The 27,868-nt window shown below is 35.9% G+C and overlaps 3 protein-coding genes across 13 annotated transcripts in view; 2 read left to right on the top strand and 1 right to left on the bottom strand.

Moving 5' to 3' along the window:
* The window catches only part of nav1b (neuron navigator 1b), an 83,984-nt gene extending 72,379 nt beyond the window's left edge, over window positions 1-11,605 (bottom strand). For 8 of the 10 annotated variants that reach the window (XM_046836753.1, XM_046836898.1, XM_046836818.1 and 5 more), the window contains exon 1: window positions 11,586-11,605. In XM_046836753.1, coding sequence (XP_046692709.1) covers window positions 11,586-11,590 — 5 coding nt within the window. In that variant the 5' untranslated portion in view covers window positions 11,591-11,605. Of the gene's footprint in view, window positions 1-576; window positions 731-8,688; window positions 8,897-11,585 lie in introns of those variants that run through there. The other 2 variants (XM_046837280.1, XM_046837202.1) reach the window with 2 other exon arrangements.
* Window positions 11,606-15,410: 3,805 nt separating this feature from the next.
* csrp1b (cysteine and glycine-rich protein 1b) lies at window positions 15,411-18,463 on the top strand. Its single transcript, XM_046854638.1, has 6 exons — window positions 15,411-15,571; window positions 15,902-16,011; window positions 16,604-16,772; window positions 16,858-16,987; window positions 17,175-17,268; window positions 17,835-18,463. Exons 2-6 carry the CDS (start codon window positions 15,903-15,905, stop codon window positions 17,909-17,911), a joined length of 579 nt encoding a protein of 192 aa, XP_046710594.1. The 5' UTR covers window positions 15,411-15,571; window position 15,902; the 3' UTR covers window positions 17,912-18,463.
* Window positions 18,464-21,826: 3,363 nt separating this feature from the next.
* tnni1b (troponin I type 1b (skeletal, slow)) lies at window positions 21,827-26,329 on the top strand. 2 transcript variants are annotated; one of them, XM_046854658.1, is made up of 9 exons: window positions 21,827-21,949; window positions 22,913-22,940; window positions 23,194-23,200; window positions 23,480-23,521; window positions 23,695-23,826; window positions 23,956-24,045; window positions 24,132-24,308; window positions 24,405-24,513; window positions 25,972-26,329. In XM_046854658.1, exons 2-8 carry the CDS (start codon window positions 22,933-22,935, stop codon window positions 24,507-24,509), a joined length of 561 nt encoding a protein of 186 aa, XP_046710614.1. In that variant the 5' UTR covers window positions 21,827-21,949; window positions 22,913-22,932; the 3' UTR covers window positions 24,510-24,513; window positions 25,972-26,329. The 2 variants fall into 2 exon arrangements, with proteins under 2 accessions (XP_046710614.1, XP_046710605.1); XM_046854649.1 differs by having other exon boundaries at window positions 25,969-26,329.
* Window positions 26,330-27,868: the final 1,539 nt, after the last annotated feature.

Here is a 27,868-nt window from a genome sequence, read left to right as displayed (position 1 = left end):
TCTCATTAAGAGTGCCACAAATTCTGTAGTTTACAGTATTTATATATATAATCAATCAAATACACTGACAATAAAATGTGCAATTGTACAACACTATTCTTACATTCCACTGTTGTACAAAATGTTGTTTTTAGACAAAAAGTGCTCCATTACCCTGGGTGATTTGAATAGAAAGCTTTTAAAAAATATCGTTTCATTGAAGCCACCCTAAGGGCTGAGTTAACTCAGTGACCTGACAGGGTTTTTATGCTTTAGGTTTTCCGTTACTGTGTATATCAGACAAATAATTATTCTGATATTTCTTTTAAACAATCAGTAATCGAGTAATTATTTGTCTGAAAGAAGTAAGTAATGTAAATACACTCAGGAGCCAAGCAGGTGCATAATTGACATTTCATGACAAGGCAGTTCTGAACAGTGATTAAGCAGTGTGTATATTTGGAAGAGAGAGAGAGAGAGAGAGAGAGAGAGAGAGAGAGAGAGAGAGAGAAGGGATCGCAAATAGTGAGAGATGCATTTCATTATTTTACACTAAACAATTCTACTATTAATTCACACTGAAAAGAACATTCTTACCTGGAATCTTTGAATCTTTTTGTCCTTTCAGCTAATACATTAGTAAAATCCTGTAGTAGTACAGTGGCACTTGTCTGTGTTTGCTGTGCCAACTCTTATCCACTGTGGTGAAATAAACCTTTAATGCTATCTAACAAAGCCTTGAAGAGCCACGTGCCGTTTCTTCCATGTGTGCGGGAGGGGAGTAGAGACATCTGGACTGAGGGGACCTCTTCTCTCTCTCTCTCTCTCTCTCTCTCTCTCTCTCTCTCTCTCTTTGTAAATCTGTCTTATAGTCTTGGCAAGTGACACACTGATGAACTCTCTCACATATACACCAAGCAAAAACTCAACTATAGCTCTCACTACACACATGCACCCACCAGTGACTCATATTTCTTCTAGTAATGACATCATGCCAAAACCCTCTGGGTCATTTCCTTCACAGCTTCGGACCACCTTTCAATTTGAGTCACCCCTTTCACCATCAAACAGCTTGTCCTTGAGATGTATCACTTCCAAAGTCAAGGGTAATCCCTTGCAAAAAATGCATGCTAGCCTTTTAATGCCTGAAGGAGGTACACTTACAATAGCACATAAACACAATACCCGAACTTACTAGTAGTTACACAGTACATAACTGAGCCTGCTATATAGGAACCACAGTGCTTTAAATCACTGTGCTAATGTTGATACAAGGCCACAATAGGAAGTTTGAACCATGTTGATTAACAAGTTCAGCGTGCACTACACTGACACTTGGATTTGTAGAATAGGACTGGTTTGCTTGTATTCCGTAAAATCTATATCCACATCTTATTTTCTACAGTACATTTTGTGTCAGAGAAAGAGTAAGACAGAAAGAGCATGGCAAGCTGGGCAAATTGCTTCAGATCAGATTGATCTCACAAAGGACATTCAGGACAAGAAATGGAAAGATAATGAGATAGGGAGAGATAACAAGAGAGACAATGTCGTCTAGATCGAATTGCAATATGCAATCTAACAAAGAACTACTCGATTAGTTTTTAACATTTATCCATTTACACAAACATTCTGACATTCATTAAACTTGTTTATGTTTTTGGGAGGTGAAAGAAACTAAGAGAACCCAAAAAAATACAGGAGAACATGCTACAATGCACACAGACAGTAACCTGAGCTAAAGATTGAACCAGAAACAATGGAGCTGTGAGACAGCACCATTACTGTGTTGCTATTGTTCACGAAACAACATTCATACAATTGATAAACATTTGACCACAACTAAATTTGTTTACAGCTAAAATGCAGGACACATACAGTAAGTGAAAACAACTGGTTTTGGTGCCCTGTATAAATTAGTTTTGTCCAAACCTCATCAGCTATGTATGACATCACCAGTACCCCGTGAACAAGTAAAACATGGTTTTAACATGTCTTTCTCTTCCCAAGGCCAGACATCCCTAATTCAATTCCCCCTCTATTCACTTGACAGTCAAGGAGTCCTCACCCTCAGTCTGTCATACAGCTAAAACAATTACAGCATAAGAAGTCTGTCTTTTCCAGGGGAATTTAAAAGGCTCATTGCATTATATATATATCAGAACAATGCACAGAGGAGCAGCTTTAACGTGAGGCTGAAGGAAAAGACTGCTTGTTATTGTTGTCATTATTGATGTTATATGAACTGTGGACCTGAGACAAAAGGATAAAGTGATTAATAAAACACTTCTAGTAAAATGTATTCCTAACTTGCCAATAGATGTTTGATTTAGACTTAACCTGTTATTTCCTGTAATCTGTCATATTTATATATTTGGACAAAGAAAATAAAAACAGGAAAGTAGTAAACAGTGCGGTAAATAAGTAATAAATGCAATGGCCATAAAAAGTCTACATGCCCATGAAAGCCCTGACCTGAATCCAACTAAAGATCTGTTGGGTGTCCTGAAGCAGGCTGTGCACAGGAGATAAAATTTGATGGATCTTGAATGTTTTTGCAAGGAAAAATCGGAGAATTGTGCCAAGTCAACTTGGCATGCTGACTGCTTACCCCAAAACATGAGTAATGTAATAATCAGTGAGGATTTAAAAAATAAATGATCTTAGTTCCTTTTTTTGTGTCACTAAGGCCTGCTATTTTAACAGTGTGGAGGGTGTAGACACAACGCCTGTGATATTTTTATATACATTGTATAAGCTTGAGCCCATCATCAACTTTTTCCCTATTGATTAGTCAACAAAAATGTATTATCTATCTGAAACCATGCACATAGGTCAATGATAAGAGCAATTTACCTATACATTATACCTTTTTCTTTTAATATATGCATACACAAGAGAGCCAGATGTGGACATCTGACCATAACACCTTTGTGAGCTTTCTGAACATCCCTATTTCAAAGTCAGGTAATTAAAATGGAGCTTGTCCTCTTTTTCCTCTTACAACTGCATCTGGGAAGGCTTTCCTCTGAACATAGTTTTATTCTAGATTTCCTCTAAGGTTTCCCACAGGAAAACCTTGGGGCTATTAAAACAAAAAGAAGCTAATTTATTCGGCTAAAAGATCATTAGTGGGGTCTGGCACTGATGTCAGGTGAGGAATCCTGGTGCTTGTTCCAGGTAATCTTAAAGGTCTTCAGTGGTGGTTGAGAACATGGTTCTGTGCAAGCCAACTGAGTTCCTCTACAAGCATCTTGGGAATCTTTGAGAATTTTCATTCTGGAACATGTTCGGGCCCTTTTATTTCCACAGGGAAATTGTAATGCTCCAGCATACAAAGACAGTTTGCACTATTGTGTGCTTTTATTTTTGTGCTAACAGTTTCAAGAAGACCCACATATGAGTGTGATGATCAGGTGGCTACACACATTTGGTTATGCATTCTGCTAAGATGTTATAAAGCTACATAATCTACTGTATACAAACACATACTAGACAATCATGTGCCTCCAACTTGCCAAAAGTTGTGGACTTGGGGAGGACTCACTCGTAGGGTTATAGTCAGGCATTTACATAGCTTTGACCATATAGTCTATTTATATCTGTAATGAATCACCCAACACTCTGACCTGAGTAAAGCAGTTATTGAATATGAATCATTCAATAGATATCAGTAGGATACAAATGGCACCCAACAGAATTACAGAGAGTACAACACAAGACAGTAAAAATATATAATTATTATCCAACCAACAACAATCTATAGAACAGAATTGTGAATGTCTAGATAAGACAATGCTTAAAAGCCCTGTATTATTATAATCGTAAATTCATAAAAATAAAAAAAAAACCACTGTTAGTGCTGTTAATTAGGAACAAATCAGCCAGTCTAATTCCTCCTTCTTTAATGTTCATTGGTTCCATAATGGTTTTTTAGTGCTAATTTGATTAATCCTATGATTGACTTAAAGAGCTAGTGTGTGCGACTGTAGCAGATGCTTAGATAAGCCTTCCTGCCTGTTTTCAGACTGATTGGCGGTCAGAATATTAAACCTCTTTTAAGCTGGTTAGGACTAGATATTTGAAAACTGTATGTGTTTTTAGTCTTGCCATTCACTAAAACATGCTCACAAGAAAGTCAAATACAATTAAAATATTATACTTCTGGAAAGATTTTGCTGTGACCTTGACATTTCAAAAACAAATAAAAAATTCAGTTCATCTCATGGCTACAATGTTCATTCGATATAAATCCTACAAACAATAAATCTCTCGTTCTGTAGATATTGCATTCGCGAGATTCGGACAGACATGGGAACGAACATCCGGAAATCATAGTCAGAACATTTATTACCATTTTTACGTATTTCTATTTTGAGATTTGTAGGACATTTCTAGATTATGCTTAAATTGTATAATCTTGTAAATTATATTGCATAGTGTATTATCTTGTATTACCTTGTGTGTGTGTGTGTGTGTGTGTGTGTGTGTGTGTGTGTGTGTGTGTGTGTGTGGGATGAGGTGAAGCCTACATGTAAAAAATAAATAAATAAATAAATCTATAACACTACATATCAGTAACACTACATATTGATTACATATTGGCAACAATATATTAGCTAATGATTAAGTTAAGTTAAATTAAGTTTAGTTAAGTGTTTAAACTATTTTCTTTCAAAAAGAAAAACAAATAAATTGGATCATTCATTAATCCTAACAAAATAAATCTACATAAGAAGTATTTTGGTGTAGCTTGCTAGTTAACTGTGCTAGTTAAATATTAGAATGTTTGAATAGCACTCTTTTTAGCGGTGGCCCTTGTTGACCACCTGTGACAGGATAAAAGAATCATACAGCTTAGTTCCAGTGGTTCAGTTTTGTTGAAATGTAACATAAAAAATTCATTACATTCACATTATAGGTTCTTACCACTACCAACGAGTATTGCCTGTTTAAACTATAAGGAGATTGTAAAGCTATGCTAACAGGCTAACAGACTTATTGAACGTCTCCTGCCTTTATACCCCTCACTTTAACCTTTGCTGTTATTAATAAAACTATGGTGCTTCAACCAAACTTACATAAAAGACAAAAAAACCCATTGATATTCGGTTCCTTTGTCTCTTCAGTATTTTAATGTTTTGTTTTACTGTATTGTAAATATAGCAGTGTTTTTGTATCTATGCAGTTCCATTAATACTGTACATACAATAAAAGTTCCTTTAATACAGTATAACCTGCCAGTATTGTATAATTACAGGCTTTTCAATAAATATGCTGTTGTATTAAATGTATATTTATTATTATTTTTATTATACTGAGTTGAACACAGAACTATAAAATTAGTCTTTTTGAAGTTCTGTATAAAAACTTGTCAATCTTTACCATGTCAATCAAAGAAAAGGGACCACTGTAAATTCATGTAATGTTGTAAAGCTTATATTCAAAAACACATGCTAAAACTTTGACCTCAGGGCCTGTGCTAGGATTTTTAAACAAAATTCTCTCACACTGAGTCATGAATCAGATTTTATCAATACAAATATTTTTTATGTCACAGCCTCCATAATCCTGGAGACTTGTGTGGAAGGTGGTCGCAGGTGGTCTTCTAGGAAATTTGTCACGGTTGGAGTACAGTACTGTAAATGTCACACCTCGACAAAATGATTTACACATTTTTACAGTAATAACACAAATTACAAGACCCAAGATAAAAACGTGAATCTGTCGGTAGCCTGGAAACTCTGAGAAACCTTATAATCATGGTGTTTATGCAAGTGACACAGTTTAAATCCGAAACAGAAACAGCCCTGAAATTAGCCGAGTGTGGGTGGCATCTATTCAAAGGCTACTGTATGGTACAGTAGACAGAGAATTAGGTTAATAGCATAAAAAAATAGCATAACACAGCACATGGTGTCAACGAAATAGTTGATAAATGTATTTAGGAAACTGGCAACTCAGCATTGGCAATAAACAGGGATTAAGCAATGTAAAGGACTGCTGAACTGTGTAGACTTTAAACTAAAAGCAACTATAAATAATGACTGAGGAGAAGAATGTTCAAGCCAGGATTGTAATTCAAATCTGTTAAATTGCTGTGTCATTTGGCAAACTAATCCTAAAAATACAAACATTGATGTATTTCGATTTGACTCTATTTTGCAGCTTCCTGTAAGTTACACTGATGAAAAGACTTCGGTTTAATGCTTTACTCTAATTTTTCTTATCAGACATTAGGCCCATTCCATTCAGGGTGTATTCCTGTTTCTCGCCCAATATTCCCGGGATAGGCTCCAGCCCCACCATGATCTCAACCAGGATAAAGCACTTACTGGAAAAAGCCAGAAAATTCTACAGACATGATTTTCTATAAAGCAGAAATGGTTTGGTTTTTCAATTATGTTTAATTTGTGTGCAAAACAGCAAACACTGTTCATAAATTAACATGCTTGGCTATGTAGCAAGTTCCAAAAAGAGAAGGAGAGCCAGTAAAAATCTCTGATGGCGTTAATATTACAGAGGAGACAGAGTGTCTAGTCAAGGGCATTACTCACAGTGCGGTCAGAGAGAGACAGTATGGCCATGTACAACAGCAGCTCTACAGTTACGTTGATTTGAGCTAGTCTAAATAATTACCTTATTGTCCAAATAAACACACTTGTAGATTTATCCAAATTTTATATGTACGTTGGTACAAATGGTACGTCGAAAAGTAATTTAATAACTGAAACACTTTTATAATCTTCAACAAAAAAAACGGATGGTTTTTATATCAGAGCTTCTTCTAAATGACTGAGTTAAATATTAAAGAAATGCTCTAATTGAATAATGTATGACCTTTTGACTAACATTGAATCCTTTTCCTGATTTAAACACCAGATTTCACTGTTGCTGTATAATGTAGAGTTACAAATTTTACTTATAAAAATTCAAAAACAAAACATATGACACTCACTGTATATCACCCTCCTACTTTCACCATGACATCATCACAAACTTCCTGATAATTCTATGGCCATGTATGTTTCCTGGCAACTTTCCACACAGTCGCAGGATATCGTTTGTCTTGGGAAACAACACCATGTCCGAAAGCACATTGTCTTGCTCAAATGCTTGAGTACTGACTGATGATTCACAGACAATGAATCATATGTGGTACATTTAGCTCTCAGGGGAAAGTGCTCATAAGGGTTTTTACTAGCACAAATCTCACTTTCTGCTCACATCTGACCAAATTTTGATCCACCACATGTTTCTTAGTTGCTTATCATTAGCTCTGAGGGGCTTTGGCAGTCAAATAGCAGATGCTGGTTAGTCTGTGAGAAGCAAATAAGACAATTTCACAATAAACCAAAGGGCCTCAAATGCGATTCGTTCTACTTCCTCGAGGGAAAATTCCTCCAAACAGCTGTGTGATTCCTTTCTCACATTTTGTCTTAGTTGATACCCTTGCACGGAAATACTTAAGCATTTTCTAAATAAGGTTAAACGAATAAAATAACTACAGATTGCATATTATTTCTCTCATACCAACATATGCGTATGTCCCAAAGCTTCAATTTGAGTACAGAAGTCCATGTTGTTAGTTGAGCCAATTGAGACAAATGCACATTGTTTCACCCTGCTCCCAGACCAGTCTCACCCCTCAGGACTGTCACACCACTGCCTTGTGACAAGCAACAAGGATGCACATGACTCCTTGCTTTGTATACAACAAAGTATTTTGGGATTAGTAATCACATACTAACTCTAGCATAGTTAAGATTTATGTGGAGTGTTGCATGCAGGATTCCTTGGTTCTCTGGTTTCATTCCACCTCCCAAAAACATGCAGGTAGGTAGACTTGATACGGTAAATCACTCCTAGGTATGAATGAGTGTGTGAATTTGTGTGCAGCAATAAACTATCCAGGGTGTATTCCCGCACACATGCACACTGTACCACGACCACGATAAAACTGTTACTGTATACGAATGAAAGAATTTGCCACTTGTGTTGACATTATAACAGTCCTAGTAGAAGCCATTATATTAGTGTAATGTGGCACATATACCTTGAAAATGAAAAGCTAATTAGGAACATTGAACAAGAAAGTAACAGTCTGTAAAAAGTGCAAAAATGAGAGATGACACAAATAATAAAAAAAAAAAACCTTACTGAAAAGAAAACAAAAACAAAGCATAATCATTATCTATTATTTTGTAAATCACTGGCAACATAAACTTGTATTTATGTCATATACTATCATATTTACTCCATTTAACTATGTCAACAAAACCAAATGATAATTAATTCATTGTTTAGAGTTACTAAAAGAGAGAACAATTTAAGAAATAATGCATTAACATCATATTATATCAAGTTCTTAACCTTATGATTATTTATGTTCAGCTCAAATAATTATGATGAAGCAATTGTGTAATAATTGCAAGAGGATTAACCCGTACTAATTTCTACTTCATGCACGAGTCAACTGCACAGAAATAAAACAGATGAACATGGATAGAACAGAAAGATGAGAATAAGCAGAACATCCCAAAAGTTGAAGGTATTGAATTCGTTTTAAGCAGTTCTTTAAGTTTTCAAAGAAGATTGCGACTATTTAAACAGACAGAAAGACTGTATATATTATCACAGGGTTTACTTGAACACAAAAAGCAATAACTGTGACTGATCTGCTTTTAGTATGAGTCATTATATACTCACTGAGAAGGGAGGAGCAGCTACAATGCCACGTAAAATGCTGACACATGCAAAGGAATCAAAGGTTCCTGACTTCAGCAGCCAGTGGAGCCACGATAAGACCAATTGATCTGCTGAACTAAAAGATGATGTGTCTCGTTAGTGTTCAGTCCTCACCGCATTAAAAATCATAGTTCAACATTATCAGTGTGCAGGCTGCAATCGTTAAAGAGAAAAATCTTCTACATCCTTCTCTGTGTCTGAAGAAAAGCAACTGGCCTCTTTAAAAATGCTCCTACTGTGCCGACACCGCTGCCTGCATTGAAATACTGATTTTCTTAGTCGGGAAATGGACTCATTGGCTGGCCTCCAACTCAGAGGGATATTTTTACCTGGGCCTGAAGCTGAGGCGTGTTCAGTCTGCGGTCCATTACATTACATTGTGCTGTAAAAGTCAAGGAGAATCCAGATTACAAGGTCAACTTGAATCAGCAAAAATGACAATAATTAAAAGAAGCATCTCACATAAAAATCACAAGCTAAATTTCCATTGGAAGAAAGAAGAAATGCATGACAAACGCATACTAAGGTTTTCCTCTCTGGGTGTCCATGCTTACTGCACATTTACAAGGTTTAAGAGTAAATTTAGCATTGTAACTATTAATTACAGTCATTGCGATACTTATTAACACCTACTTCTGTCTCTCTCGAACTGAAGTGTGTAAATGATTACAGGTTAAGTGGATCCTCAGAGATTAAAACTACTACAGCACATTCTCTCTTTCTCTTTTTTTTAATCACTGTCTGCCTACCACCCACTTCACTAAGTTGAGAAAAAATATTTAGAGCATTTCATTACTGTGCACATTGTACAAATCTCTGTACACTCTAGCAAACCACTTTAAATATTTTAAATCCATTTATGGTTAAAACATAATGAATGTGATAAAACTACCACTGATTTATTTTCAGGGTCAGGGCCATAGTGACTCTGCAGTCAGTCCCAAGAATACACCCCGAATGAGACACCAGTCCACTGCCTTGCACCATGCACACACATTCACACCTCAAGGATTTTGGTGTAGCCAATCTATCTGTATGTTTTTGAGAGATCAGAGGAAACCCGAGAACCTAAAGGAAACTAACACTGACATGAGGACATGTGAATCACCACCCAGACAACAATCCAAGAATAGGATGAATCTGTGAACCACGTAGCAGTCAGACAGGAACAATACATCCTGCACAACCATGCTGCGCACTTCCATACTGATATAAAGATAAATAAATGGACCGAGGGTAACAAATATCAACATGCTTTCACCATTGTTTTTCTGAACCTGATCTTAATGTAGTTGAATAGACTTTTTTTATCTCTACAAATTCACTCTGACAGGTTTTCAAGCAATGCCATATGTGAGTGTATGTAAACTATAGCTGACCTATAGGACAAAAGAAAATCTTAAATGATTGATGTTCTGTGGCCTCATCTAGAGGCAATATTCTGTTTGGGTACAGGAAATAAAGTGGAGCCCATAATCATATGATTAATAATATAGTTATATATTAAAATTATATAATAATTAATGTTATTTCACATCCTGTGTATTTAATAAGAGAGAGAGAGAGAGAGAGAGAGAGAGAGAGAGAGGGAGAGAGAGATTATTGGGAATGAAAGATCACAGAAAGATTTGAAAAAGGGTGTGTCTTTCTGAAGGCAGAACATCTCATCAGTGAAAAGTTGCGCCTCCTCCTGGCCATTTTATAAAACGACAACACGCCATTACCTTCACAGCAGCTGTAGGGAATATAAAAAGTATATTCTGTATGTAAAATATAAAACACATTTATGGGTTTTTTTTATATATATATTTATTTGGTCAGAGGCAATTTTTTATCAGCAATATTAAGATATCAGTACTTACTATTACGCAATATAACAGAAATTAAATTATATTAGGATATAATAAGGTATATTAGTATTACGCATTTGCAAGTGTAAAAGAATCGTTCGGCCAAATTACAGCAGCATTTTTCTGTTTCCCGAAAATTTCACAATTTATTTGTTCTTTAGATTATATAAGAGATTATTCATATGGATATCCGGTTTCACTTTCCACTTCCGGTATAGAGTTTATCAGTGACCACTTTTTATGGTTATAGAAGTAAATTTCCCATTTTGTCCCAACTTAATTTAAATAGCTTTCTTTGAAAAAATATATAAAGGGTAATGATGACCTAAAGAAAACGGTTTAAAAAACTAGTGTACATTGAGTTTCGGAGAAAACAACTACATTTCCTATATTGAATTGCGAATGACGTAAATGCCTCAGTGTCTCCTGCCGTCCAATTAGTGGGCGGAGTTACAGCTTAGGCATTCTGGGCAATGTAGTACTGAATAGAAACTCGTGCAAATAAGGCTGAAATCTGACTGACTAGTGTTCACATAGGCTTTGCAATCCGTAGCTCATAAGAAGTCAGTTCTATGAAGTTTAATAAATTATCGCAAAAGATGTCATTGGTAATTGAAAGGAAGATCTGAGTCGCATTTCCTGCACCCCATTGATTTGATTTATTGCAGATTACTGAAAAGCCTGAAACATTTTCTGTCCATTAGTTCAAACACACAGCAGTACAGTAAATTAAATCTAAAACCGAAAAACTCGTACTGATTGTCTGACAGCTAAGCGACTGCAATATATCAGAACTAAAAGCATTCAGGTGACCAATAATTCATAATTATAATGCTATCAGCTAAATGCCACAAATGTAAATGTAAATGTATAATGCTATCAGATCAGCAGGCTTATAGAGATAGACAGGAAAGAAGTGTCATGAAATACACATGAAATCGAGGTATAATAGAGTTTGGTTATTATATTAAGAAACAAATTCCACTCAAGACAAATTAATTTACTTACAGCATTATAATGTCTGTTATCCTGCCAAAACTATTGTGTTCTTTTAAATGCAATCCAATAATCATGCATTTCCATAAAGCAGAAACTAACCCAAGTTCCCTCCTCTTACACCGAGTCAGCACACCGGTCACTGTTGTGCATGTTGATGTACAGCTGCAACCAAAACAATGTGTTCACCATTGGGCACTAGAAATAGTCTCTCTCTCTCTCTCTCTCTCTCTCTCACACACACACACACACACACACACACACACACACACACACACACACACACACACACACACACAGTGTCTTAAAATTGGGTATGAATTTCAGACCCTCTGTCTCTCTTCGATTTGAGGGATCAGATATCCAGCATATATCAAGTGCACAATGTAGATAAGGTATACACAGAGCTGCCTAAAGAAACATAAATAAAATATCACAAATGTGCAAACATGACATTTTACTGTATATTAAGTAGTTTTTTTTCTATTATAACTTGGCATATATTCACATAATATAGCCACTGCATATTATCTCATTCACCCCTTACAGCTGTGAATAATGGCAACTATGTTTTTTACTTTGTTAAGCACACAGCAGTGACATTGAGAAACCAATTTGTTGCCATAAACCATTCTGTAAAGTAGATCTTATTTCCCAAAATGTGTCAGATTTAACATGTATGGTGGTACCTGATAAAATTCTTCACATGGTTAAACTGTTACATTTTCTTCTATACATAGTTTAAATACATTATAATTTTCATCACTATATTTTGCTGATTAAAAGCCACATCAAAACATCAGTGCAGAAAGGGAGACATGAGTCCAGGATTCATGGCTTGTTTATACCCAACATATCATGGAAGCAAGAAAGGACAGTGGAGACATGACCTTGCTGCAGCTCGATTTGGCCAACAAATATGGCTGGAGAGCAGATCCCTACTATCAAAAATAAATAAATTAAAAGAGTGACGTGCCAGGGAAGGGCCAGTAACTATAGTTTGTAGGACACATATTTTACCAGTGGTACCTGTACACATCTTTAGGGCTAATTGAGAGCTGTCAAAAGATTTGGTCTCAGAACATCCTGCTTGAGCTCACTGTGCCTTGGGAGTAGAGATCTTGGAGGAACAGATGAGGAAGGAAGGAAATATTTCAGAGCTGGTCATGGACTGACACAGGAAAACCTGTAGGTTGAGGTGCCTGCCAATCAATACAAGCTGCTGGGGGTTTTAAAGCCCAATTTCTCAGCATGGTCTCAAAGTGTCTGGGCACTACTGGGCTAAGAAGGAGGAGAGCAACTAGTTCCAAATCAGAGGCAGCAGACATAGTGGTTCAATCTGAAGAATGGAGAGAAGTTACGGAGCTGGAATGCCACTGGGACTGGGCTTAATCAGGTGACCTGAACGAAGGTGTAAGATATATTTTGAAATGTACTAAATGAACAACCGTTCTAGAAAACACCTCTTAATTATTAAATTCACGTTTCAATCAGACCTTTTGCCACAGCTGTTTTAATTCAAGCACCAAGCATTGCAGTCTGCATTGGCAAACATTTGTAAAAACAGTAAAAAGAAATGGGTGGTTCCAAAAAGCTCAGTGAATTAAAGCATAGTACTGTGATAGGATGCCACCTCTGCGTTAAATCTATTTGTAAAATTTCATTTCTTTTAGATATTAAATTCCAAAGCGGTATTATTGAAAAGAAAGGGTTTGGGAATAACAGATTTAGCCATTAAGCTGAAAATCAGTCACAGAGTGAGATCATCGAGTGCTTATGCACATGCTGCGTAAAAGTCGCCAATACTCTGCTGATTCGATAGCTGAAGAGTTCCAGACTTTCATTGGCATTCATTTCACCAGCTTCATGAAATGGATTTCCCTGGTGGAGCAGCTGCATGGAAGCCTCCCATCACCAAGTACAATGCCAAGCATCAGATGGAGTGGTGCAAAGCATGCCACCACTGTACTGATACAGTGTTGTCTGGATTGATGAATCACACTTGACATGAGAATGTTACCTGCCTGACTGAATTGTGCTGTGCTGACTGCCTACTGTAAAGTTTACTGGAGGAGAGATCATGAAATGGGGTTGTTTTTCAGGGTTTGTGCAGGGCCTCTTTCTTCCAGTGGAGGAAAATCTAAATGCTTTAACATACGAAGATATTTTGAGCAGTGCTATACTTTTAATTTTAAAAGCATTTTATATCTATTTAAGATTTTGTTCCAGTTTCACTGAATGATGACCCAATGTATATTTCTGGTTTAAAAATAATTTTTGGCTCTTTTCCAGAATTAAACCACAACATTTGCATGTTAATATCACGTTTGCTAAATATGTCATGGCATATTCTGTTCAGATATGCTTGTGTGTAAACATTTACTAAGCTATTTAGACCACATGGCCACATACTAGAAATAAATGCATACAGTCCTTGTTTGGACGTAGTACTGATGTCCATGAGAAAAATAACTTTTATTAACAGCTATCTGTTTGTTAATGAGTCAAAAGTCCCCCCTTCCTCTTTCTCTCTCTCTCTCTCTCTCTCTCTCTCTCTCTCTCTCTCTCTTTCTCTCTCAAATTAGATATGTCTGCATCGAATTGTTGCAATTGTCACCAGAGCATAAATCAGTTTTATCCTGTGAACTAAATGTTCTGACTAAATGTTTCTCTCTCTGGAAAGAAAACTTCATACAAAGAGCCTCATTATTTCCAGTGACAGAGTCCCTACAAGATTTACTTCTGAAATGCCATAGCCTTTATATTTATTCATATATTTATTCATATATTTATTCATATATTTATTCATATATTTAAAATATTTAGCCTATAGATTTACTTCTAAAATGATATAGCCTAAAATGCTATAGCCCTTATATTTATTCACTGTACATATGCTTACATATATATATATATCACATGCTGTAAATATGCTACATAATTAATAGCACGATTGCTACATTTTACACTTCTGGTAGATGCCAAACTGCCAATCTATCTATCTATCTATCTATCTATCTATCTATCTATCTATCTATCTATCTATCTATCTATCTATCTATCTATCTATCTATCTATCTATCTATCTATCTAAAATACAAACATCAAAAAACAATTTCCTGGATGTAGTTTTTACATTATTAAGAATGCTAACTTTCAGGAAACCAACTGAGTGCTGAAATACCTTTAACTATAATAAAACAGCTTCACTCACAATGTCACACCGACTGCATGAAGCTTGCGCTCTTTAAATGCCTGAATATGTCAGGTAGGAAAATATAGTAGCAACACAATTATCCCGAAATGGTTATCTCCCGTGTGAATAGAGCAGATAAGCGTATCAGTGTGGTGTCCTGTGGAAAGAGTGAGTAAGTGGATGAGTGTGTGATGGATTCATGTTGAGTCGGTTTCACATAACAAACACCTTGTATGGAAATACAGGCAAACCTCTAGCACTGTTTACACTAACACAGCAGGACGTCCTCTGGTCAAACAAAATCCTAATATGTTATCCGGTAATGCCAGATCATTCTGACACAAAACTTCTCCTGCTCATTAGGCATTCATTATACATAATTGTGGTAATATCTAATGGTTGCTTATTTGTCCCTTTCGAAATAATCTTGAAATAACTGATGTTTGGGGATTAAGGAAGTAGCTCCAGGCTGTGTATACAAAGCCAGGTTAGTAAGGCAGTATAACTGTGCTAAAAAAAACATAACGGTGAAAGGAACCAGATGAAGACTGGAATGAAAGAAATTTGCGTCATTCCAGGGAGTTGCCTCCTCTCTCTCTCTCTTTCTCTCTCTCTCTCTCTCTCTCTCTCTCTCTCTCTCTCTCTCTCTCTCTTTTTACTCTTTCGCTCTCCCCTCCTTCTGTTGTCCTGCCCACTTTCTCTCCCATTCTGTCTCTCTGATATTACCATAAGTAACGGTGAACTTTTCACAACTCTTACCCAACAGCATCCATTCACAGCACTAACACCATACTGACTCCAGGTAAGTGACAATGATGCTTCACATATTACATCCTTCCAGTGTATCAGCATGTCTAGGTCTCGTGTCCTATATAGATTCAATTGGCCTTAATATTTTAACTTTAATATGTATTTCTTTGTACTCGCTGCCACCTTTGGAAGAGAGAAAAATACCATGTGTCTACTGGGATACTTCAAAACTGTATGTGCTGCAAAATATGTAGCTGAGCTGAGGCTGAAGTCAAATTGTTTGTGGTTTTGCTGTGGATATTCTATTATGTATAGTTGCTTTGTTTGTTATTTAGTGTGTGTGTGTGTGTGTGTGTGTGTGTGTGTGTGTGTGTGTGTTCAGGATGCCCCTCGGAGGGGGAAACAGGTGTGGCTGTTGCCAGAAGACCGTGTACTTTGCAGAGGAAGTCCAGTGTGAGGGGAAGTATTTCCACAAGTCCTGCTTTCTCTGTAGTAAGTCACCAGCTTCTCAAATTTAGTTTTAATAGGCAAAGCTTCCTGCCTGCTTATTACTGTCTAATTTATTACAGAAACACAGAGACATCCATGCAAAAAGATGACATGCCTCGAATTCTTAGGCTGCATGTGAAAAAGAATAACATCTCCACTTTAACAAGTGTGCCCATATTAGGAAGTCAGAAAAAGAACGTCATTCTGATGATGGATGCCTTATATGGGACTCCAGTGTGTGCTCCTCCTCAATACTATGCCTGTGTTGTCCATAATATTCAAACAATATATCAGCGATATAAACAAAGTGGTGCGAAACCATCCTTGAACCAAGAAAACCTTTGTGTCATTTTCTGAAGTTCAGAAATGTTTTCTTGAAGAGCAGAAATTGCACAAACTGGAGACTCAAAAGGCAAAACAATGCTTGACTTTGAGACAGACATCACATGCTACACCACCTAAACCCAATCATATTAGTGCATGAAATTGCATTTTTAAAACAGAATAAACACCTTATAAGAATATAACATCCACTTTAGGGGTTGCACTGGGAAACTCAGCAGCTGTCTCTCTTCTCTGTTTTGTTTCCACTTAGTGGTGTGCAGGAAAAATTTGGACAGCACTACAGTAGCTGTACACGTGGATGAGATCTACTGCAAATCCTGCTATGGCAAGAAATATGGCCCAAAAGGCTATGGTTATGGTGGTGGTGCTGGAACCTTGAGTATGGACTCAGGTGAAGGGCTAGGCATCAGAACTGTGGAGTAAGTCAAAAATCTTTGTGGTGAAAGTTCATATATTTATGAATAGTCTGTACCAGTTTTGCTTCAATACTTGTTTCTTACACAGACAAGCACCACATCAGCCTACCAACAACCCCAATGCCTCCAAGTTTGCACAGAAGTTTGGCAGCTCGGATGTGTGCCCTCGCTGTGGCAAATCTGTTTATGCAGCAGAGAAAGTGGTGGGAGCTGGTAACGTAAGTGATTCCTCTCCTGTGCTTTTTTATTTTATTTTAATAGTGCAATAAAAAGTACTGTAATAAAGTTTGCACATTCAATAACACAGAAAGATGATATAAAGATAAAGACAGTCCAGCAATGAATGGGCAAGAATCAACATCTGGCAAATGATGTGAAGTTTTTCTTTTATGTATTATCTTCTAGGCGTGGCATAAGAGTTGCTTCAGGTGCGCTAAATGTGGAAAGAGCCTGGAGTCCACCACACTGGCTGATAAAGATGGAGAAATCTACTGCAAAGGTGAGCATCTGGTATCAGTCAGAAATATACACTGATCCATGTATATATTTATATTTATACTGGAAAACATAGTCTAGTCTAATAATAGTGTAAAATTAATTATATGAACTTAAATGGATTGCAGACCTGCCAATCTTTACACATGTGGCACAGGAGCTCTGCAATTGGACATTGGAGTATGCTGCTGTAAATTATATTACTTGAAAAAGTGATATCACAAAAAAAGCATTCCTTTTTCCATCCAATAAAACATTCAACAGGTTAATCTATGCACAAATTTGAAAAGTTGCACAGCTGTTCTGAATTTGGCAATCTTATTATAATAATACCCCTGAAAGCTCCGCCTCACTTTCCCTTATCGATCAGGTTTGTTGTCACCACTGAATGTTTTAAATTAATAAATGCTAAATAAAATATCTCAGTCATATTTATTGGTGACACACCCCCTCCATTCCCCTTAACTCCATTCTGGCAAGACTACACAGTATTCCTTCTACAGTAGGCAGGCCTGAGGATTATACTGCGGATTTAAAATGTATAATTCTGACATTGCTTTGGATCCACAGGTTGCTATGCTAAGAATTTTGGGCCGAAGGGTTTCGGTTTTGGCCAGGGAGCTGGAGCGCTAGCCCATGCCCAGTAGGAAGAGTATACAAGATCAAGAGGATCTGCTCCAGCTTTCTGCTTTGATGGCTGCAAACTACACCTACAACGGAGTCTCGCGTGCTTGCAGTTTGCACATGGAATTGCTTTTAAACCTTTAACTACTCATTAAAAAGTGCAGAGCTTTACATGGACCAAATTCCAGAAGCAGCATGACTACACCTTCATTGATTCATTGGTTTTCATACTGTTTTATATCTACTGGGGTTTAAATTTTCTTAATGAATCCTAATATAATGGGAGGTAAACAAACCTTTACAATTGCACCAAAAGAGCTAATTCATTAAGGTGAATAAATAAATATTGCTTTCCTGTCAGCATTGAGCCACAGTAATGGTTTAGGGCATATTACCTCACACTATATATATATACACACTACAGTTTATGATTTAATGGGACTTGTATTAATGGAACTAACAGAAACATGTTACATGTCAAACAATGAAGAAAATAATTTGCGATTACACTAAAATGATCCCTGAAAGCTGTTACAACCTTGCCTCACAGAAGAATGATAAACATGTGCAGATGATGTGATTGTTTACTTCTGACATCATTTAGTCATCAAAAAGCAACAAGTCTTAATGAACAATGGAGGAATTATGTCTCTGAGCCTGTCGGCACCCTGACATGTTGCCATGAAGCCACAGACACACAGCTGGTTGAGCAAATTATAGAATGAAAGCATGGGAGAAGTTAAATGACAGCTTGTCCTGTGCTAATTTAAAAAATATTTGCTAATTGACTGTAACTCTTTACATAAACAGCAGAAATATGGACCTCTATATAGGACCTTTATAGCATAATTCCCTTTACTTGCAAGAGAAAACATCAGTGTTAAAAAAAATTTGAGTAAAAAAAAGAGGTGAGAGTTTTGCCACTAGAGGGGGTCTTCATGTGTACTGCACCATGTTTATATCACTTGTCAAGGCAGAAAGACCTAAACTAAAATAAAATCACCAATATTTTATAGAGAATTCCTGCTGGCTTTAGGTAGACTGTCATGCAGTTTTATAAGGAGATGCAGACTTTCGCTTCCATTTATGTCTTTACATGTCCCAGACAGCCTCTATAAAGGTTTTCTGCAATACTTAATGCTGCTTTTATTAACGCTAAACAAAACCTTAGCAAGCATTTTATTATAGGATGGCCTGTGTGTGTGTGTGTGTGTGTGTGTGTGTGTGTGTGTGTGTGTGTGTGTGTGTGTGGTGGGCGGGGGATGTCTAAGTCCTACATTTGGAAATCTAAGGCCTGCGCTTCTTAACAACCCGAAAGAGCGATTAGCAGTCTGTTAATTATAAGTGGTTATTAACTGTTCAACTAACTTTGCTGGAGAGGTTTCAAGCTAAAAATAAATACATTTTATCCTTTGGAAATTATGGCATGCCAAAGCACAACTGTTTCCATTTGGGATTTACTAGGGAGATTTAGCTGACTGGATCAGGTACAAGGCACAGTATGAATGTTAATACACTCACAAACTGGCTGTCTGGAGGACTGCGATTTACAGGAAGCATTAATAAATAATGTCTGTGTGATACTACAAAAAGACAAATTGCATAAACATGCAAGGTTTGTTTCAAAGGCTTGTAATTATCTCCTGTAATCAGCTATAGGCCATATAATCAAAAGATTTATTAGCACACAAGAAAGGAACTGAGCTATGACGAAAAACAGTTATAAACTTCTAAAGGCTAATAGGATAAAAGGTGTGTTGCCAACATCAACTAATAAATGAGGCTTTGTTAGTAAACCTAACAGGTGTCTAACAGAGTTGAGGCTGTTTTTGAAGTCTTTTGGAGAAGGAATTTCTGATCAACAGCACACAGCAGATGTGGGTCTTTAAATGATTTCCCATTACCCTCTCATATCCCCTGCAAAATGGCCAAATGTGATGTGATATGAACTGACAATGTTCTAGATAATCTTTGTAGGAAACAATTCACACACGCAACACCCAGATACACCTTCACTTTACCGTACTGTTACAGAGGCTTGTTAACAAGGACACCGATAAGTATTGTGACAACAGTGAAATAAATCTACGAACAAATATGCATGCTAGATATGTGGTGTCCTGTGGGATAGAGGGCAAGCTGAGTTCAGTGATAGACATCAATCAACGGGTTCCAGCACACGCATATTATACACACAGACACAAGTGACAGCATCAGCTGGTATGCTGCTCTATGTTTAGCCCCACCGTTGTATGAAGAGTATTGCGTTCCTGTCATCAAGATACAGAGATTTGAGATGTCTACAGTTAATATTTTAATCAGAGGCAGTGTTACGGGACAGAGGGTTGGGATGGGGTGACACTGAGTTGAAGCGCGTCTCTAATAGCACAGTCATTAAACCTCTCTGTGGAACACATGGCCCTGCAGACCTGATAAGCCAAGCCATGCCAAAGTCCTAGATGTAGAATTCTCAATCTTTTTTTAACTGCTCATAGCATAAAGCAATTTAAACAAATATCATCAACTTCTTTAACTCTTAAGAGCATGAAGCAGATCATATATAAGATTGAGCTTACTCGGTTACACTATAGGGGTCCATTCCTAATAACTGTATCCAACACAAGAGTTACTGTACTGTAATGTAATGTTTTTGCAGATCCAGGATGATTCCTAGATAATAACTTTTGTATGAAAAAAAAAGAAGAAAAAATAATGTTTCTAAAATGGTACTAGCATCTTTCACCTTTTTGTATTGATTTACTGAAAACACCATACACGATATGGCCAAATATATCTGGACACCATACCCTATGTCTGTCTTCAACTGTTGCCACAAAGCCGAAAGCACGAAATCTCTTATATTGTAGCATTAATATTTTCCTCCAATGGAACCATGGGTTCTAGCCCAAACCTCTGCAAATGGATGCATCACCTTTGAGATAAAGTGGAGCATCAAATTATGAATCAGACATTAATGCCTGCTTTCAGTACTTGATCTCACTAATGCTCTTATGGCTCAATGAGCAAAATTCCCCGCAGCCGTGTTTCCAAAAATCTAGTGGTAATCCTTCCCAGAAGAGTGGAGGCTCTAACAGCAGGAAAGTGAGGAACAGCTCTATATTAATGCCCATGGTTTACAAATGGGATTTTCACCAAGCATGTTTAAGTGTGAAGGTGCAGTGTCAGCATACTTTTGGTCACATATGGTATTGATATTTCAACCAATCTGCAATGATAACACCTGCAATGATATTACAAACCTTGTTTCAAATCAATAGCACACTGCGGCTTAATAATCTGTATGGTGTATTTAGGCAGCACTCGAAACTAGTAGCAACTAGACAAACTCGACCATAATAAAAGCAATTCATTAATATTCATTAGTAATATTAGTGAATGAATAATAGTTCCAATCCAACAGGAAATTAGCTCAACAAATTACAATGACTCTCATTGTAATTCACTTTATTATAAATACATATAAGATCGATGTAGGTATTTCCAAGTAGTATCTGGAACAGTGCTTATTTTGCAGTGTACTGTATGTATCTCATGCAAAAAAACACTAAATATAAGGCTAAAGTGAACTGTCACTTTTTGTGTTTCATACATGTTATACCATGCCTATTGATGTTATTAAGACATTTAGCATACAAAGTAAAATCCAGATGACCAAAACCAAACTTAATAGTGGATATATTGGCACATATTGGGTTGTTCCTGTTTTTCTGATTTGCGGAGGTTGTGGTTGATTTGGACTGAGACAAAGACAGTGTTAGACTGATTGATATTACATGCACAGAGAGTGATAGAGTGCTGGTTATCACTGAGCAACTCCAGAAGCGAAAAAAGTCAGAAGCACAAGTGCTGGATAAGTGTGTGTGTGTGTGTGTGTGTGTGTGTGTGTGTGTGTGTGTGTGTGTGTGTGTGTGTGTGTGTTTCTATTAATATCTCCCAGTGAGATGCAAGGCAAGAACAATAAGAGGTTGGCTTAAAAGAAGTCGACATTGTTCCTGAGCATCATTTCATGGTGTATCCCCCTTTTCAGTCCTGTGTTAGAGGTAAGAGCAGTTTACTTTTTTTCATTGTTTTTTTAAATTATCTGTAAAATCTGAATTTTAAATATTTGAAAAAAATGAAAGTTTCATTTTGTTCTGTCAGCTTAGTCTTTTTTTGTGATACACCAAACCTTGTTTTAGAACACTGTTAGGTCTGGTCATTACACCTCAAACTATTGACTGCTATATATGTTTTCTTTACAGGTATTATAATAATTATAATTTGAATACCAATACTTTCCAGTTTTGTGAAAAAGTAAAAAGGGTGTACAATTGCTTTACTTCGCAAAGGTCATTTCTTAAGCTTTTAAAACTTTTAAGACATGATCGGACATTCACAAAGGTGATTATTTGGTTGCTGTAAAAAGTCGAAAAAAGGTGTGGATGTCTTTAAAAGGCCTGATGCAGGTCTATTTACAGAGCAGCCCTTGTAAAAATAAGCAGGAGAAAGCCGGATTGTTATCTGAAATAGCTGGCATGCCATTATCTCCCGACACACTGTGTATCAGCCAACACTTTCCTTTTAGTATGTGTGTGTGTGTGTGTGTCTGTGTGTGTGTGTGTGTGTGGGTGTGTGTGTTAGAGAGAGAGAGAGAAAGAGAGAGAGATACCAAAGTTATCACATCGAAGTGGCCTATAGTGACCAAAGAATATTGATTTAATTCCTTTCCTATAAAGGTCTATACCAAAGTTTGTCTGTGAAAATCAAATTCTTGTTATTACTTTGATATCACATAAATATGTCCAGTTTTTAAGTTGAAAACAGTTTGTTATTTCACTGTAATATAAATTGAAATTAAGTTGATTTAAGATCAGATTAGTATTTTACTTTCAAGACAAACGATAGAAAAACATTTGTTGTCTAAGGAATGCTGCCAGCTGAAACTTGACCTCTTCATCTCAGTGGCTCACTTAAATCTCCCCAATGAAGCTTTAGTAACAAAAGCTTTTATGTTTGTCCTCTAGGTTGAATCCAGATTGTAAAGATGCCCGAGTGAGTTGTATTTCTTATTTGTTTTCCATCTTAATGAAATCTATTCTTAGTTAGAACGGGCAAAGCGCTTCAGTTACAGTTTTAACGAATATATTAATAAAATCTGGAATGTTACTGTAGTAATGATTTTTTTTGTTTGTAACAGTTTTTATTTTGCAAAATTGATTTGTGACCAACATAAAAAAAAAAAAAAAAAAAACTTTATTCATATTAATCACTATTTAATTATCTTTTTTTTTTTTTCATTTTGCAGGCAAGAGGTAAGTGACATGTTTATCTTGTATTGTGGTGCATTTTTATGCATTGTTTTGTGGTGCATTTACGCATAAATGATTCTAAACCAGCAATGAAAATATCATTTAAAGGGAAGGGAAAATGTACGTGTGCTTTTTTCACATATTTTACATACCTGGCTTGTGTTAATGAATCATGCTAAACACATATTACAGCTTTCCTGCAAATTTTGCTGAATTAATTTGATGAACCAGCTTGTGGATTTACATTTATCCTACAATGTGCTTTTATTTACTATTTAATAGAGAAAGTCCAAGATTTCAGCCTCGCGTAAGCTGATGCTTAAGGTATGTGCGTGCGTGCATGCTAGACTATAAAGAAACATGATTGTGAATCCAACTGAGTAGTTGGATTCATTAATGTAAAAATAAAAATATATGTATTATGTCACTTACCAAGATTCATTCAGTATGAAAAGTATGACTTCTAGTGTATTGTTTCTGTCCTGTATATGGTGCAGAGCCTGATGGTCGCTAAAGCAAAAGAGATGTTGGAGCAGGAGATGATGGATAAGGAGGAGGAGAAGCAGCAGTATCTGGAAGAGAAAGCTCCTGCTATACAGACAGGTGGAATGTCTATTACAGAGCTTCAGGTAATACATGGGCACACTTACATTCATACAAGATCGAGTATCTCCTTGATTATAAATCAGCTACAAAAAAATCCTGAGGATTCGTTTTAAAACTAATGAGTATGTATTGTTTTTCCACACCACTGACAGGAAATGTGTCGAGAGCTCCATGCCAAGATAGACGTTGTGGATGAAGAACGCTATGATATTGAAGCAAAAGTGCTGCATAACAACAGAGAGGCAAAAAAGATGTTTTTTAGCGAAAAATAATACAAAACCTATCTCTTGATCCTTGCTATAAACTCTGATTGATTTCCTTTATACAGATAAAAGATCTAAACATTAAAGTCTTAGACTTGAGAGGGAAGTTTAAGCGGCCCAATCTGAGAAGAGTGAGAGTGTCTGCAGATGCCATCCTGCGCTCTCTCTTGGGTTCCAAACACAAGGTGTCATTAGACCTGAGAGCAAACCTCAAATCAGTCAAGAAAGAGGACACAGAGAAGGTCGGGTAGTGATCAGAAGACTTCTGTGCATCTTGTCTCAAACTATGTGAATGTGGCAAGCTGATTTGTGAGTGTGTGTATATGTTTGTACTGCAGGAAAAGACAGTAGAGGTAAGTGACTGGAGGAAAAATGTCGAGGCCATGTCTGGAATGGAAGGCCGCAAGAAAATGTTTGATGCTGCCAAGGGGCCTGTGCAGTGATCAAGTGAGTGATCATCCAGTCTTTTTGACTTTCTAATACACACCACAGGGACAATGTCATTGTGAATGAAATAAATAGCATGAAGATTTGATGTAGAGCAACACACTAAAGCTTAAAAACACCTTATGATGGAACAGGATATCATGCAGTAAAATGTTTTTTTTTCGACTGTTCGGGAAACATTAAGTAGAATTTACAGGTATAGTAGAAAATAAAAAACAATACAAAATTTAGCATTAAGGATATATAAGGTAGATGGTACAGTGTGGACTGTTTTTTGGAATAAAATGAGGGCTTAATCTGGCATATGTAGTTGCAGTGAAATAGCTCATATAAATAAAGACATATGGCATAATATATTAACAAGATTGTCGGGGGTGTTGGGTGTTGTGCAAACAAAATATTCCATCCATATTCCATTAATCAAGGCTGCACATAACAAAGTACTATTCTCATGATTTCACCCACAGTGTAGTTATAAGGAACAAATAAATACAGAGTCAATATTAATAATAATAATAATATTTATTTATCAGGGTGACTTTTTGTAAAGATGATGACCAGCAAGCTAAAGCAAATAATCTAAACGTGCACATTACGATAATAATTTCTATTTCTGATCTAATGTTTATTTACAATCATCAATAATTTTCAAATAATAATATAAATTTCCCTATAATTCTAATATAATAAAAACTTGCTCACAGTGCAAAAAAAGGGCTATATGTTTATACATTTTATAAATATAAGTAGGTTATTTTTAGTAGCAGTACAATGGACATTGCTGGTTGTTACAATTTGGGCATATTTTAAATATATTTACACATGAGGCTATAGAATTAAATGCAAACTCATTTTGTTAATTAGAAGACATGGTTCAAATTCACAATTAGGCAGAGAAGTGCATTTGTTTGAACACACACACTTTTCTAAAGAAAATGCCAGTGAGCCAAATATATTTGGGTATAAAAAGTATTTATAAAAGAATAAATGATTGCAGTACAGTATAAATTATTATCAAACAGTATACATATTATTATCATATTATAACATTTTGAATCATGCTAATGTTAATTCTGGATATATCTTGACTTTAATTAATAATAATTGATGAGAGCATGGTATAATCCTGAACTCCAATCCAAAACAGATAATCTGTCTGACATTTATGGATAAATGAGTAAATTTGCTGTAGTCAATAAAACAGAAAATGGGAGACGGTGAAAAATAAACAGGACTTTAAATGATAAATAAAAGAGGGAAATACAATTTGTTTAGCTATTTTTTTTAACTCACTATTTGAGAATTAAGGAAAGTATTCAATTTTTTTATTATTATTTATATTAAATTTAGGATCAGTTTTTTTATTCACTTCTGACTTTATTAAATTGTCTATTAAAAGACTTTGTAATTTTGGGGATTCTTCCAATAATAAACACATTTTGTTTTTTATTTTAGCAGGACGTCGGCTCAGTTGAGAGTGAAGCGCTGGAATACTGACAGCTGCTTAATCAAGTCAAGTGAAATTTTATAAACTACTTTATAGATTTTGTTGGTGTACTGCCTGTAGCCTTTCACATTTACATACATTAAGTCAGATTACGTGTCCGTTTGTATCAGGGTTTTCTCTTAATGGAAATTACTTTTCTCTGTCCAGTCTGCAAATTAAGAAATTCAAGTGAAATATATAAAAAAAATTCCATTTAGCTCATTCAGAGATGACATTAATCGCAACACTGGATTGTCAGACCCATATACGTGTTTGTTTGATAGTGACCTTCTCAATAAATTACAAATAAAAATGTCATTTCTATAAACATTCTTTTTGTCCTTTACTTGTCTTTTGGTTCTGTCCATTTAGAAAACAAAGGTGATTAATAATCAAGATAAAAAAAATAATGAATGAAAGTGCTTTTGAGGCCCTAAAAAACTGGATAAATGTCCAGACTGAATAAATGCACTGTAAATCTCTCTTGCTATCCCTTTCATACTGTAGCATCTGGTGAATGATTAATAATGGAGCAGCTAATCAGCAGCCATATAAAACCAAATAGGCAGCAATTCACATTATATAAAAAGTATTTTACTATCAGATATTAAATACAAGGAGTTATGTCATTAAAAAAACCCTTCTGATTCCATACTAATTATAATGCAGGCAATAAATAGCTTATTATGAATGAAACACATCACCCAAAGCATACTACTAAAACAATGCTAAAAAAAACATCAGATAGGTTATTTTTTTTTATGTGAAAAGATATTGCCACACTGGATTAATGTCATTATAGAAAAAATACGAGTTTTTAATAGCATGCTATAATCACACCAGAATATTGGCCAGTATATTTTGCTGTTGTCTCTCAGGTTTGAACTTGTTGTTTTACAGTTTATTAAGAGTTATGGTATGTAGAATGAATAGAGAATAGATTTTCACTGAGTTGGGACATAACAAATACAAACTGGCTTTTAATATATAATCTGCATTTAGAAACCAAGGCATAAGAAGGAAGCATGACTAGACTGAATCCCAGGCAGCACGGTGTTGCAGCGGGTAGTGTTGCTGCTTTGCTGCTCCACTGCTCCTGGTTTGATTCTGAGCTTGGGTTACTGTCGGAGCAGGGTTTTCTGCTTTCCTGTTTTCCTCCAACCTTCCATAGATATTCTGATAGGTCAACTGTCTGACTGTAAACTGCTCTTAGGTGTGAATGTGTATATGAATAGTAATACAGTATATAAAGTGCACTGCAATGGTGTATTCCCAATACATATATACCTTGTTATACACTGTATGCTGTATTCAGTGTTCATAAGTACACATAGGCATGTTAAGCAAGTGATCAGATTTGCTAAAGCTGGCAAGCGAACTTAGCGCTCACCTGCAGTTTCTACAGTTTGGTGCTAGGTGGCACTGTGGACAAACAGTGACAGGAAAAAATCTGATGAAATGCATGACACACCCTTCTCACTATTAAAAAAAAAAAAGATGCTGGAAAGGTGTTGAAGCTGTGAGAAATGCCCCCTTTGAATGCAAATGAATTTTAAATGAACCTTTTCGAAATTTGTATTTTGTTTTTATGTGTTCACTATATCCCAGCACACTTTATTACTTTGCAGATTGTGAATCAACATAAATCTAACAAATCTTGCTCCTGTAGCTCTTACTGTAGTACAGTAGTAGTATTATTATTAGTATATTAAGAAGTAATAAATAACATGAAAAAATCTTGAAAAAGGGAAAAAAAATAAAATAAAATATATATATATATATATATATATATATATATATATATATATATATATATATATATATATATATATATAAATATAAAATAGGTGCAACAGAATATAAAAGAAA

Source organism: Silurus meridionalis, chromosome 1 (assembly GCF_014805685.1).
Source record: "Silurus meridionalis isolate SWU-2019-XX chromosome 1, ASM1480568v1, whole genome shotgun sequence".
NCBI classification, from domain to species: Eukaryota; Metazoa; Chordata; class Actinopteri; order Siluriformes; family Siluridae; genus Silurus; species Silurus meridionalis.
Note: the sequence above shows the minus strand (reverse complement) of the source record. Positions and strands in the feature narration are given on the sequence as shown.